The 14066-nt window shown below is 38.5% G+C and overlaps 1 protein-coding gene across 5 annotated transcripts in view; it reads left to right on the top strand.

Moving 5' to 3' along the window:
- Positions 1 to 14066, top strand: part of IGF2BP3 (insulin like growth factor 2 mRNA binding protein 3) — a 130409-nt gene that overhangs the window by 39876 nt on the left and 76467 nt on the right. For all 5 annotated transcript variants that reach the window (XM_064290074.1, XM_064290073.1, XM_064290072.1 and 2 more), the window contains one exon: positions 7142 to 7190. In XM_064290074.1, coding sequence (XP_064146144.1) covers positions 7142 to 7190 — 49 coding nt within the window. The remainder of the gene's footprint in view (positions 1 to 7141; positions 7191 to 14066) is intronic.

The following is a 14066-nucleotide window of genomic DNA, read 5'->3' as shown; positions in this document are numbered from 1 at the left end:
CAGATGGCTCCACCACTTCTCTGTCAGGGGAGGCTTGCGTGTTGCTATGATGCTGAACAGGTTTCAGTGGAGCTTCCAGACTAAGACAGAATAGGAAGAAAGGCCTGGTGACCTGCTTCTAAAAATCAGCCAGTGAAAACTGTATGGATCACATCGGTCTGATCCCTTTGTGCTTAGGGACCCCCTGAATTGGGACCAAGCAGCTAACAATAATTTGGTGTGATAGCTTTACGCTTATAAAAGTGTCATACATTATCGTATATCAAATTCAACATAGTAAAATGACGTAAAGGAGAGGCAGTTGGTAAAATCCAGAATAACTGTACAGGGTTTATGACCTAGAGCTGCCAAGTAAGTAGCAAGAAAAAAGAGTGAGGGGAAAACTCTCGTATTAGACTTAAGACATATCAAATATATACATTGTGCATCTTGTTGGGGTATTGATATGAACAGACTATAAAAAGATATTTATTAGACAATTGGAAATAAACATTGAGTCGGTAGCTGATATCAAGGAATTTTTGTTTATCACTTTTAGAAGCAGTAATGGGGTCTGATTATGTTGAAACAAAAAGCGTTATCTTTTATAGCTGCTTACTGGTGTGTTCAGGATGACCTGTAAGTGGGACTTTATATAAATGCAGGTAGAGAAGAAACAAGTCAAGTGGTCCTAGTTGGTAATTGAAGCTGGCGATGTATACATATGGAGGTTTTAGTTTCTCTAGTTTAGTGTCAATATAAACATTTCTATAAAATCAAGTTAAATCTGTTCCATTACTAAAGATTTTGAAGGTACCGTTTTGAGGCTACATGATCTATTTTCTCTTTAATAGTTAATAAGTAGTTATTATGAATTTTCATGGTAACTAATACTTCAGGCTACCTCTTTAAAGTGTTAAAAAGCAAACATGTTACTTTGAGGACTAAGGTGTGCCTGACCTCAGCCATGATATTTTCAATTGCCTCACATGCATGTGAAGGCTGGACAATGAATAAGACCAAAGAATTGATGTGTTTGGATTACGACGTTGGTGAAGAGTACTGAATGTATCATGGACTGCCAGAAGAACGAACAAACCTGTCTTGAAAGGAGTATAGCCAAAGTGCTTCTTAGAAACTAGGATGATGAGACTTTGTCTCACATTCCTGGCACATGTTTTCAGTAGGGACCAGTCCCTGGAGGATATCATGCTTGGTAAAAAAGACCACCCTCAGCAAGATGGATTGACGGACGACAGTGGCTACAACAGTGGGCTCAAACATAGCAATGGTTGTGAGGATGGTGCAGGACCAGGCAGTGTTTTGTTCTGTTTTACGTATGGTTACTATCAGTCGGAACTGACTTGAATGGCACCTAACAACAACAACAACGGGCATTTTAAGAAGGTTTTTATCTGTTAGCTTGAGGACTTTAAAACGAACTCTATTCCCATTTTTTCCCCTCTGGAGGAGGAAAACCCTTAAATTGTATATGATTGAATTATAAACAAATTGTGTTGAAGCTTCTTTTTTTAATCTGAGTGCTTAAATAATTCAATATTTTTCTATTCTTCCCTCCCCTCCCAAAACTAAGTGTGGCAGTTGTTGTTCTCACTACCTTACAAGCTGTAAGAAAATAGAGATCTTAGTAATTTCTGGATAGTGGAGCTTGTGTTTCTCTTCCCCTTCTATATATTATGGTAAATTTAAATTTGACCATCAATTGAGTGCTTATCAGGTACAGACACTGTTCTAGGCCCTGAATGAGACAGTGAGTGAGATCCCCTAGTTAGTCCATTCTGTTATAGGGCAGGCATCCTACTTAATACTACTTACGTGTGTTTTAGGAGGTGAAACACCAGTTTATTTTGCTGATAGCTAAGTTGAATTTTAATGATTTGGTAGTCATATGGTAGAAATAATTTATTAAAATATATCTATTTTCTTGACTCTTAAATATTTAGGATGAAATACAAATCAAATAACCTAATTGTCAAAAAGCTCAGGTGGGAGATGATGAGGTGATGGTGTTTTGATTGTGTATAGCTGTAAAAATGGCATGGGGGCCATATTTGACTTCCTCTAACTTCACAAGGGGGAAGGAGAATCAAGATCAACAGCCCAAGGCTGATTCTTATGAGGCAGAGGTCAGACATGCCTCCTCTGTCTGCCATCTTTACCAATTTTGATGCCAGCCATCTGTCCCACGGCATTCTCTACTTCTCTGCTGGGTTTGACAACTTATTGCAATGATGACACACAACTCACATTCTCACGATTATGGGATTTATTAGGAAAGTAACATTACAGTTCAGGTTCAGGAATGCTCAGGATACAGTTCTTCCATCAGGACAGCCTTTTCCCTGCTGTGCTCATAGGCACGCACCTCTGCCCAAAGGCACTGAGCTTTCTTTGTGGGCTGGGAAGCCTACTATGCTATCTCCTCTACCAGGTCTCTGCTGCTGTATCTTTGTCTCCTCGTTCCAGGAGATTCTCAGTGCAGGGATCCAGGGATGCACCCTCTATTCCTGGCCGTTCTTCCTTGGCGGTAGTGGTGGTGGTGATGGGGTCTTTTCTCTCTTGCCTCTCGGGTGGCTGATTTTAAGCCCAGCAGGATGGTAAAACTGACTGATCCCTTTGGTATGCCACATTTCTGCATAGTCCCACCTAATCATTTGAGTGGGAGTTACAAGACCATAGCTAGAAAGGCCACACAAAAGTGATCCATCACGTCGCAGTAGGCAGTTCCTAAGTACAGTTGATGAACTGAGTGGGGTAGATATTCTCAGCTTCTTTCCTGGTTGAGGTTTGTGTTTATGTGGCGGGAGAGTACAATGCATGCCTTGGTTGGTCCCTCTAATGTGGAGCTTTTTGGCTCTTGTACTGATAACAGTGGAGCCAGAGGTGAAACTACTCAGAGTTTAAGGTTAGTTAATGGGTAAATAGGAGCTTGGTGGCACAAGTGGTTTGCAGTCAGCTAACCTAAACCCACCCAACTGCTCCATGGACGACAAACCTAGCGAACTGCTTTTGTAAAGATTTTTGTTAGTTGCCTTTGAGTTGATTTGAGACTCATGGTGATCCCATGTGTGAAGAGTAAAACTGCTTTATAGGGGTTTCAAGGCTATGACTTTTCGGAAGCAGATTACCAGGCCTGTCTTCTGAGGCGCCTGTGGGTGGGTTCAAGCTACCAAGTTTTCTGGTTAGTAGCCCAGCACTTAACCATTTTTGCCACCCAAGAAAACCTTATGGAGCACAGTTCTACTCTGTAACACGTGGGGTTGCCATGAGTTGGAATCTGGTTGACAGCAGTGGGTTTGGGTTTTTTTTTTTTTGGTTTGGGTTAGTGGGTAAATGGGTGAAAATCAGTTTAGAGGCCAAAACACTAACTGTATGGAAATACTTCTGTTTGTCTAAAATGAAACTTGAGAGAATCAGATAGTGGAAACTGGACAACTGTTTAAGGGAAATAATTATTTTGCCGAAACTTCCAATAAGTAAGTGGGTGCTGGGTGTACGTTTTACAGAGTGGATAGAAAGTCCTTGAGAAAACATGACTGATGGATTACTTTGACTATACAGAGATATAGTATCTTATTTAAAGAGTCTCTTGGGAGTCATTCTGTGAAGCGGGTGTTTGCTTTTGTAATATGAGCGATCACCTGCTAATTTACCTGGACTTTGTATGCACATTTACATGTGTACTTTTGGAAAAATTTTTCAGTAATATATACACGAGGAAAGATGAGTCTAATCAGGATAAAGTCTTAGTTTCTTAACACTGTGCTGCTAATTCTTTCAGTATCAGATGCTTGATTAAAACAGATTAGTACTTGCATATGTGTAGCAAATAAGTCTTACCTCCTTGGTGGCCCAAGGTAAATATTTATACAACGTGAACAGTGTTTCTGTTAGCTGAAGCAATATGTGGCAGTTTTGAAATCTCTTAGAAAGTTTCTAAACCTACAGAAAATATCACACTTACATAAAAGCAGAGAGGTAGTACCTGCTCCATAGCTTGAACAACTATCAGCACAGGAGTTATTTTGAAATAAAATCCCAGGCTTGCAATGCATCTGTATATTCTGAGACTGGGTAGTGTTTTGAAATTTTTTTCCAAAATTGACATTTTCCATCACCGTCTCTTTTGTTTTTGTCCCCTGATGGTTGTGCTTTGTTTTACTCTCATAAAAATAAGGTAAAAGTGCTTCTCCCTTCCGCCTTCATTTTATGATTACAAACAGGATGTACCTAAGTCTTCCTCAGTCTTTAGAGTCTCTTAAGGAATAGATGGTATCTGTGGCATTTATTTGCTCTCTTGCTTTGGGAGGAACGGAAGAGACAGAGGACCGAGCTATGAATTTAGTCTGAACTTTTGCTCTGCTTCAAAAAAAGCGAATTGGTCTGGAAAAGGAAATTGACTGTAGTTCTTATTCCTAATTCTAAAAATTAAGTACTTTTTTATTTCACTCTAGATATCCAGCTCAATTGCTAGTCTTTTTTTTTTTTAATAGCTGTTGTTAGGTGCCATCAAGTCAGTTCTGACTCATAGCGACCATATGTACAAGAGAATAAAACATGGCCCGATCCTGCACCATCCTCGTAATCATTGCTTATGCTGGAGCCCATTGCTGGCCGTTGTGTCAGTCCATCTCACTGAGGGTATTCCTCTTTTTCACTGATCCTCTACTTGACCAAGCGTAATGTCCTTCTCCAGGGGCTGATCCCTCCTGATAACATGTCCAAAGTATGTGAAAGGAAGTCTTGCCATCCTCGCTTGGAGCATCTGACTGTACTTTTTCCAAGACATTTGTTCATTCTTTGGCAGTCCATGGTATATTCAATATTCTTCGCCAAAATCATAATTTAAAGGTGCCCGTTCTTCGGTCTTCCTTATTCATTGTCCAGCTTTCCCATGCATGTGAGGCAATTGAAAACACTGTGGCTTGGGTCAGGTGCACCTTAGTTTTTAAAGTGACATCTTTGCTTTTTAACACTTTAAAGAGGTCTTTTGCGGCAGATTTGCCCAATGCAAGGTGTCATTTGATTTCTTGACTGCCGCTTCCACAGATGTTGATTGTGGTTCCAGCTAAGATGAAATCCTTGACAACTTCAGTCTTTTCCCCTTTTATCGTGATGTTGCTTATTGGTCTGGTTGTAAGGATTTTTATTTTCTGTATAATCAGGTATAATCCATATTGAAGGCTGTAGTCTTTGATCTTGATCAGTAAGTGCTTCAAGTCCCCTTCACTTCGAGCAAGCAAGGTTTTAATAGCTAAGAGAAATAGCTAGTTGGCTATAATTTCCTTTCCCCTCTTAAGATGGTGTTTTTGGTAGGTGGTATCTATAGTACCAAAAAAACAAAAACAAAAACAAACACAAGAAACCCAAACCTGTTGCGGTCGAGTCAATTCCAATTTGTAGTGACCCTATAGGACAGAGTAGAACTGACCTATAGAGTTTCTGAGGAGTGCATGGTGGACTCAAACTGCCAAACTTTTGGTTAGTAGGTGTAGCTCTTAACCACTATGCCACCAGGGTTCCCATCTACGGTACAGTCTGGCATAATTAATGTACTGTGTTTTCTTTTTCTTGCTCTTTTTTTCTTTCATGCCTCTTGACGTTGTTGGGAGAAGGAAGGGGTAGAAGAAGACGGGACGGATACACACACACGCCCCACACGTACGAGTGTGTGTGTGTGTGTGTGTGTGTGTATTTGAATTAAGAAAGGGTTCCTGACCTTTTCTGTACTGCAAACTCATTTGGCAGTCTGAAATTTTTTTTTGAGAAAAGCAACTTTTAATTGTTGGAGTACTTTGTTAAAACACTATTTAAAGATGACTAGGATGTATCATTTCTGATTAAAAAAATTTTTTTATTGTGTTTTAGGTGAAAGTTTATAGCACAGCTTAGTTTCTCGTTAAAAAATTTATACACAAATTGTTTTGGGACATTGGTTGCAATCCCTGCAATGTGTCAAGATTCCCCCTTTCTACCCCGAGTTCCCAGTGTCCATTGGTCTAGTTTTCCTGTTCCTTCCTGCCTTCTAGTCTTTGCTTTTGGGCAGGTATTGCCCATGTGGTCTCATATAATTGATTGAACTATGAAGCACATTCTCTAAAGTGTATTATTGTTTGTTTTATAGGCCTGTCTGATCTTTGGCTGAAAGGTGGACTTTGGGAGTAGCTTCAGTTCTGAGTTAACAGAGGTTTCCAGGGGCCATAGTCCTGGGGGTTCCTCTAGTCTGTCAGACCAGTAAGCCTGGTCTTTTTTTGTGAATTTGAATTTTGTTCTACATTTTTCTTCCGTTCTGTCTGGGACCCTCTGTTGTGATCTGTGTCAGAGCAATCAGTGGTGGTAGCTGGACACTGTCTTTGGCAGTCTGAAATCTTTTTAGGATATTTTAAAATGCGTAAAACAAAACACATAGGGTTAGAAAGGAAACCAATTATTTTGAAATATGCTTAGCAAAATGTTAAAACTTGTGATATACTAATATATGCTTCCTGACACAATAAGTAATATCTAGCAACATGACTGAATTTCAGAATAGTGAGTGTAGAAATTTCAAGATCTGTAACAACTTAACGTGATATGAAAATGTCTGATTTATATGGTAACAAAATTACAAGTACTGTTAAGCCTACTATGGTTTATTGTCCGTATTTATAATGGAAGGAAATGCTAAATTCCACTTTAGGGGATAGTGAAAATAAAGATGCGATCCCCCCTTTCAAGCTCATGGACTCCCTGAATTCCGTCCGTGGACCCTTGACTACAGTTCCAAATTAAGAACACCTGAACTAAGGCTTTGTCTGTGTCCTGGGATGCTTTATTTTAGGCTAATGGGCTTCAATTTAAAATACAGTCATAAGGCAGAAAGTTTTTCAAACATTGTAGCTGCCAACTGTAATGACTTTTAAAATAAGCTCCAACAGCCCAATAATATTGGGTCTCCAAAAGGCCTCAATATGCATTTTCTGAGTAGCCATGTCTCCTTGTTTTTCCTTCTTGAGCTGCATTTTAAAAATGTGTACATATATATTGGTTTATATTTAATACAAAGTGTAATATATTAAATAGTTTCTAAACTTCCATGTTGGCTATTAATGCCTTGTGTTTTTAAACATTAAAGCATAAATTTTTTTAAATTCTTCCACAGGATTCGGAAACTTCAGATACGAAATATCCCGCCTCACTTACAGTGGGAGGTAAGAATTTCTATATTTAAAATTAAGGTCTCAGTATCTAAGTGTGTTGCTGTTGGTTTTTCCAGAGACTTTTCTCCTTCTCCCAATTCTTGGGTGTGCTAGAACATAAACACCCTTCCTTCTTAGCGGTCTGTGTCTTGATTGGGCCGAGGGGTTGGGGGGGGTTCCTTAGTAAGGTCACGGTCACGGTATAGCTTTTTAAAATCTGCTCTTTGAGGTGTGTTTAAAAGTAAGAGCTGACATAGGCTTCTTGAGTAACTGGATAATCTTCCTTGTACAGTCCCACCCTGATGGGATCTTGCTGATTTGAGATCTTTCTGGTAATCTGCCACTTGTATTTAAATATTAAGTGCTCGTTTAAATGCCTGTTATTTAAACTTTATTTTAAAATGTCATTGGCTCCCTTTTGCTCAAATGATGGCATTGTAGTGATTGCGTATAAACACAAAACTATTTTATACAGTTGACTGGCCTGTGTCAGCAGTTTCCAAAGCATAGCAGTGATGGTGAGACCTCAAGACTCCCGTAGTTGAAGAGATTAGAAAATGTCTGACTCTTCCAGACGATGGAACCTGCAATTTCTTAAAGCTTACCTTGGAGAACGGGTGCAGGGAAACTGCAGGGTTTTTTTTTTTTTTTTGATTTTTTGATTTTTTATTGTGGTAGAAATGTATAACAAAACATTTGCTACTTTAGCCTTTTTAACTTGTACCCTTCAGTGACATTAATTACATTCATCATGCCGCGGGACCATTACGACTGTCTTTTTCCAAATTATTCCACCACCATTAACAGAAGCTCAGTGCCCCCTAAGCAGTGACTCTTCTTTTCTCCTTTCTTCCTGCCCTGGTAACCACTAATAAACTTTGGTTTCTATACATTTCATTATCCTAGATAATTCATATGAGGGCCATACAACAGCAGCTTTTATGTATTTATAATATAAAATCAAGAATAACTAGATTCAGATTACTTAGCCTTCTAAAATAATATGTGACTAGTCACCAAATGAGAACCCTCAACACAATACAGAATATGGTTAAGAGGTTTTTTGGAGGTGCTCTGAGGAGAGTAGATCTGAGGCCTCATTCTCCAAGGTCATTATTTCACACAGCATTTATTTTCAGAACCATATTATGGGGCTTAATCTTTGCAGGAAGGAGTTGCTTCTTTGGTATATGCTGAACATTTTTCAAGTTACATAGGTATGAAAAATACACTTTTGTATACGAAAACGGTGCCTTATAAGATTGAACTCCATACGTTTTCCTGTTTTAGGTTAACATTTCTTTAAGGAATTCAATAGCTTTGGGGATGGGCCTCCTAAATCAGTTTTGTGGTATCAAGATAACAGGTTTGATAACCTTTTTTTAAGATGGGCCATGTTATATAGGATTTGTTGCTTTGGAACTCTATCTAGTGTAATGTAGCTTTCAATGAAATAGCCCAGCAATAGCAGCCGATTTTAAGTAAGTAAAATACTAGAGTACTAGCATATCTGCTTTGGGCTAGTGACAGTGTTTTTTATAATTCATTCATAGTACCTTTTCAGATTTAGATTGCTGTTTCTATTGGCGGCCTCTCAAGCTTTTACTTCATTGCATTCTTCCTCATTCTGAGGTAAAATTTGGTCTTATTCATGAGGCTAAACCTTTATTTGCCACATCAGACTTTTTCTTAGCCTTATTTCATTGGACCTTCCCTGTAGTCCTTTGAAGTAAAGTTGAGTTGATGTCATTATGTCCATTTTCAGATGGGCAAATATGGGTACACAGATTCAAAGAATTAAGAGCACACACTGAATTTAAGAATCCTGGAAATGAGACGTTGGAACTCACTACTTTCAACCTTTTAAAAAATTTTAAGGGTTGTTTGGAATATTTATCAACAAAAATTTATTGAGGGCTTGTGAGGAGTAGGATGAGCTATGGGGTTGTTCCCTTTCCTGGAAGACTTGAATGAACACCCTTTGTTATTTCCTTTTTGTAGAAAGATCACTTTGTGTATCTTTATTTGTACCTAGTGAATACATTGGCAGTCTTATGCCAAAGCCTTATCATAGTGATCATTTTGCATTTATAGTTCAGGGCTCCTTTTATGATGGAGGGATCAGGTTTTAAGTCCACTGATCAATCTTACAGTCATGGAAAGTAGAATAACCTGACATTATGTGCCTCCTGATTTGATATAAAGAAAACATGTAACATCATTTATGATGTGTTCTTGTCTAAAAGGAAACCTTGTGGCACAGTGGTTAAGAGTTTAGCTGCTTACCAAAAAGGTCAGGAGTTCGAATCTACCAGGTGCTCCTTGGAAACCCTATGGAGCAGTTCCCCTTTGTCCTCTAGGGTCACTATGAATCAGAATCAATTCAAAGGCAACAAGTTTGGTGTTTTTTTTTTTTCCTTGTCTTAAAAAAATAGATGTTTGCATTCAATTTAGGTCTTATTTCAAGTTTACAAGAAATAGATCTGAAGAAATAGCCAAGGAGGCCTAGACATGGGACATTTCATGAACAAATGATGGTGGTTTTACTAATAAAGCAGTGGCTTGAAAAAAAGGGTAAGGGTGACTGTTATAGAATAAGACCTATGAGGATAACAGAAAAAGCAAGCATATTCCTACAGTAAGTTATATGTGAGCAGTGTCCCTCTAATGCCTCATACTGGTAGAAATGAATAAGGGACAGCTGTCAAAGGAGCACTAAGAGTACAGAATCCCAGCCCCAGAATCACAAGCCAGATTTGGAATTGAGAGCTTAATATTCAGACCAAAGTTCTAACCTGGAAAAGTGAAAAAAATTCCCTTTTGTTCTGCCAATCCTCTTGTAAGCTGTTTTCACTCCCCCCTTGCCTGAGGCTCTTGAAAAATAGATTTGGTATGATCAGAGGGGGAAGGGTCGTCTCTACAGTTACTAAGAGATGGCAGAGAGATCTGGATCCCTAGATACCCAAAGGGAGGTGTATGGTAAGGAGGCATTCTTAAGGGAAGGGGGAAGCGATGAAATCATGGCTGGACACTTGACTTTAAACACCTTTGATCACTTTTCCGTTCGCGTTACTCTCTGTCTTAAATGAGCCCCATTTCCTAAATTTAAGAAATGTCTTTCTGTATTAAAAAAATAAGGCCTAAGGATAGGCCACCTCAGAGAGCTTTTCCTAATGTTAATGTATTGCTATTATTGTCCAGTCAAAATAATCAAAACTCCTAATGGGCTCTCACAAAAATGTCAAAAGGGTTACCTTCTCTGACGTGAAATATAAGACCCCATTAGTTATAGAAATGAAATGGTTATAAAGGGCAAGTTAGGTTCTGATTCTGGAGTCAGGTGAGCAAAGTGTAATGCTGTTTCCACAGTTTGTTGTCTGAAATAACAGTCTGAGCTACAGACTTAATTGTTTACATACATCACAGGGTTCTAAATACTGGCAGGACCCTGACATCTCCTATGACTAGAATGACTATATTTCCCAGTCAAAGATTTGAATATGTAGTCTGACAAATACTTATGGAGAATGCATATGTTAAAACCATAGTATTAGAAGAAAGATCTCAAATCAATAACCTAACTTCTACAACTTTAGGAACTAGAAAAAGAAGAGCAAAGCTACCAGAAGGAAATAACAAAGATCAAAGCAGAAATAAATGAAATAGAGAACAGAAAAACAATAGAGAATCAACAAAACCAGAAGTTGGTTTTTTGAAAAGATCAATAAAATCGACAAACCGTTAGTTCAACTAAAAAGGAAAAAGCGAGAAAGGATACATATAACTAAAATCAGAAATGAAAAAAGGCACGCATACTACTGACTCTATAGAAATAAGATTACTATGCTTGCGAGATGAGGCCAAGTAGTTATAACTGGGAAATTATATCATCCACATTAAACTTAAAAAAATACCTAGTGAAAGTTGAGTTGTAGACGTCAGAAACTTACGGAAGATTAGTGACAACTCCTTAAATCTGTTAAGGTCACAGTAAACCAAAGAAAAACTAAGCCAGTTGTCATCAAATCAATTCTGACTCATGGTGACCTCATGTGTGTGGAATAGAATTACACGCCATTGGGTTTTCAAGGCTGTTACCTTTCAGAAGCAGATCACCAGGCCTTTCTTCTGAGTTGCCTCTGGGTGGGTTCAAGCCACCAACCTTTCTAGTTAGTAGTAGAACACTTAACCATTTGTGTTACCCAGGGACTCCGTGGTTGCAATGAAATCTGTTATTCCATTCCAGAGTGGACTCTGAGTGGTGTAAGACAGATTGAATATAGGAGACTTTCCTGGCTGTGCTACTAGGAAGTAAAAATAGCCACATCATTTTGCTACACCTTGGCAGAAGAAGGAAAAAAAAAATGGTCTTTATTTAGAAGAAATAAGGAAGTAAACAGGGAAATAGAGACACCATGTTATTTAGTTTGAGGGAAACCAGACAATACCGTAGTTAATTAATATAATATAGCTGAGAGGGAACCTCACTGTAAGCCTTGGATGCATGTGTGTTGACAATGAGAAGATTGGCTTGTGTGTTGGGTGAAAGCTTTAAGCAAAAGTGATGAGCCTGTTAGGTGAAGTCCCTGTTAGATTAGATGTTGACTTCTTCTGGGGCATCTTCTGTCCAAGTGTTGTTCTTCCTTTGGCCTGTAGTCAAATGCTATCTGGTCCATAATGGATACATGAATTAATGTAGAATAGAAATTGAGTGAGAGAAAAGCATTTGAAGTATAATTGACAGCATTTGAAGTATAATTGACAATGTAAAGCTAAGGATGTGAGATACTTTAACTTAGTCGAAGAGAGGATGACATCTCTGGATACAGTGGCATTGGTATTAAATATGAACTGAGTAAGAAGGAGCCATGGGAGGCACTGATGTTAAATATTAGAAATAACCCAGTTAGAGGTTGCCTTTTGCAACAGACAGCTTGGAGTTATAAATAAAAGTAGTAGCAAATAAATACAGTGTTCTGTGTAGGTGATTTTTAAACTTTAAAGGGAGATGGTTATGGTGGAAGACTGGTGTATGAATGTAGATAAAGATTGTTGTTAGGTGCCATTGAGTTAGACTCATAGTGACCCCGTGTGACAGAGTAGAACTAACCTATAGGGTTTTCTAGGCTGCAATCTTTACAGCCACTGGGTAGATTTAAGCTGTCAGCATTTCGGTTAGTGGCCTTGTGCTTAACCGTTGTGAGACCAGGGCTCCTTTTGAACATAGAGCTATTCCAAGGTGGCACAGAACCTTGCCTGTTAGTTCCCTCTTTGACCCCAGAGAAGCCCCTGGGGAGGTTTTGTGGAAATATTTTAATATTACTATGGCATCAGTGAGTTTGAGCATGAACAGTTGTTAGAGGTAGTTGACTTTCACCAGAAAGTTTTGAAGGAACTTAATAGGCAATTAAAGAAACTATTGACCCAGATAGATGAATTTTATTCACAGTGGCCTGACTTTGAACACGTATATGCTGGGCATTGAATTAACCCGTTTTAATATTCACAGTAGTTCACGTCCCCACTTTACAGATAAAGCAGTTGAGTCACAGAGAGGTGATGTAACTTACCCAAGGTCACACAGCTGGAAAGCCAGAGTGTCTTCTCTCAACCAGGTTATTCTAACTAAAGTTATTATGGTTTATTTGCTTTCAGCATGCCTTTCAGAGTTTGACAGTGAATGCAGTAGAAACTGGATCCTCCCTAGGTCTGGAGGAAATATGTGGTTATGAGTGATGAATGGGCTTAGATAATTCATGGAAGTTACTGGTAAATTCTTCCATTTAGAGAACCATAGACAATAGAGTTCTTCATGGATTGTCACTCTGGGATGGGTATGACTTTATCTCATTAGAAACGATCTGGAGAAAGGTGTGGAGAGAGATACCAGAATTTTCTTATGACCTGTATGCGAGCACTCCTGTGTGAGAAAGTGCTAGGCAAGCATTTCTGGCCTCAAGCTGTTCCCTGCATGTGTTTACTGTGTCCTAGCACTATATAGTGCCTTGACTTTTGTTCTGTGCTTCCGTAGTTCTTCTGAGATGATCATCTCCAAGGTCTCCAGACCCTTGATTTAAACCATTTATTGTGGGAAATTTCAAATGTACAGAAAAAAGGAACTTACATAATAAAACCCAGCCTCAACCATTATTAACATATGGTCAGCCAGTCTTGTTTCATCTATACCTCTACCCTCTTTCTCTTTTCCAGATTATTTTGGAGCAAATTCTAGATATCATATCACTTCATCAGGAAATACTTAAGTATGTATCTCTAGAAGATAGTATTTCTTTCAAAAATTCACTAATAGTAACTTTCAAATATCAAATCTAGTTGTATGTTAGAAAAAATCACATATAGGACACTGGAGAACTGCCCCATAGGGTTTCCAAGGAATGAATGGCTGGTGGATTCGAACTGCCGACTTTTTGGCTAGCAGCTTGATCTCTTAACCACTGGACCACCAGGGCTCCTATTAAATTAATAGTAACTCTTAAATATTAAATCTCATCTGCATTCAGATTTCCTTGATTATATTAGTTTTTTTTTTTTTTTAAGTTGATTTATTTGAGTCAGGATCCAGACAAAATGTTTTTGGTTAATCTCCTTCAACTTTTTTAATCAATAGGTTCTCCTTCTCTCTCTTCTTGTGCAGTGTATTCGTTGAAGTCGGGTTATTTGCTCTGTATTTACATTCCTATTTTGCTGAAGTACATTCATGTGTGTGGTCATTTAACACATGCTCCTGTGACCCTTAGGGGACCTGGATTAGATTCAAGTTCACTTTTTGCTTGCTTGTTTGTACAATACAAAGTAATAAGTAGTTATATATTCTTTCAGCAGAAGGTACATAATGCCTGTCCCCCTTTGTGGTGTGAAATGCAGTTG

Source organism: Loxodonta africana, chromosome 8 (assembly GCF_030014295.1).
Source record: "Loxodonta africana isolate mLoxAfr1 chromosome 8, mLoxAfr1.hap2, whole genome shotgun sequence".
Lineage (NCBI taxonomy): Eukaryota > Metazoa > Chordata > Mammalia > Proboscidea > Elephantidae > Loxodonta > Loxodonta africana.
The sequence above is the reverse complement of the archived record's forward strand: the minus strand, read 5'-3'. Positions and strand labels throughout refer to the sequence as shown.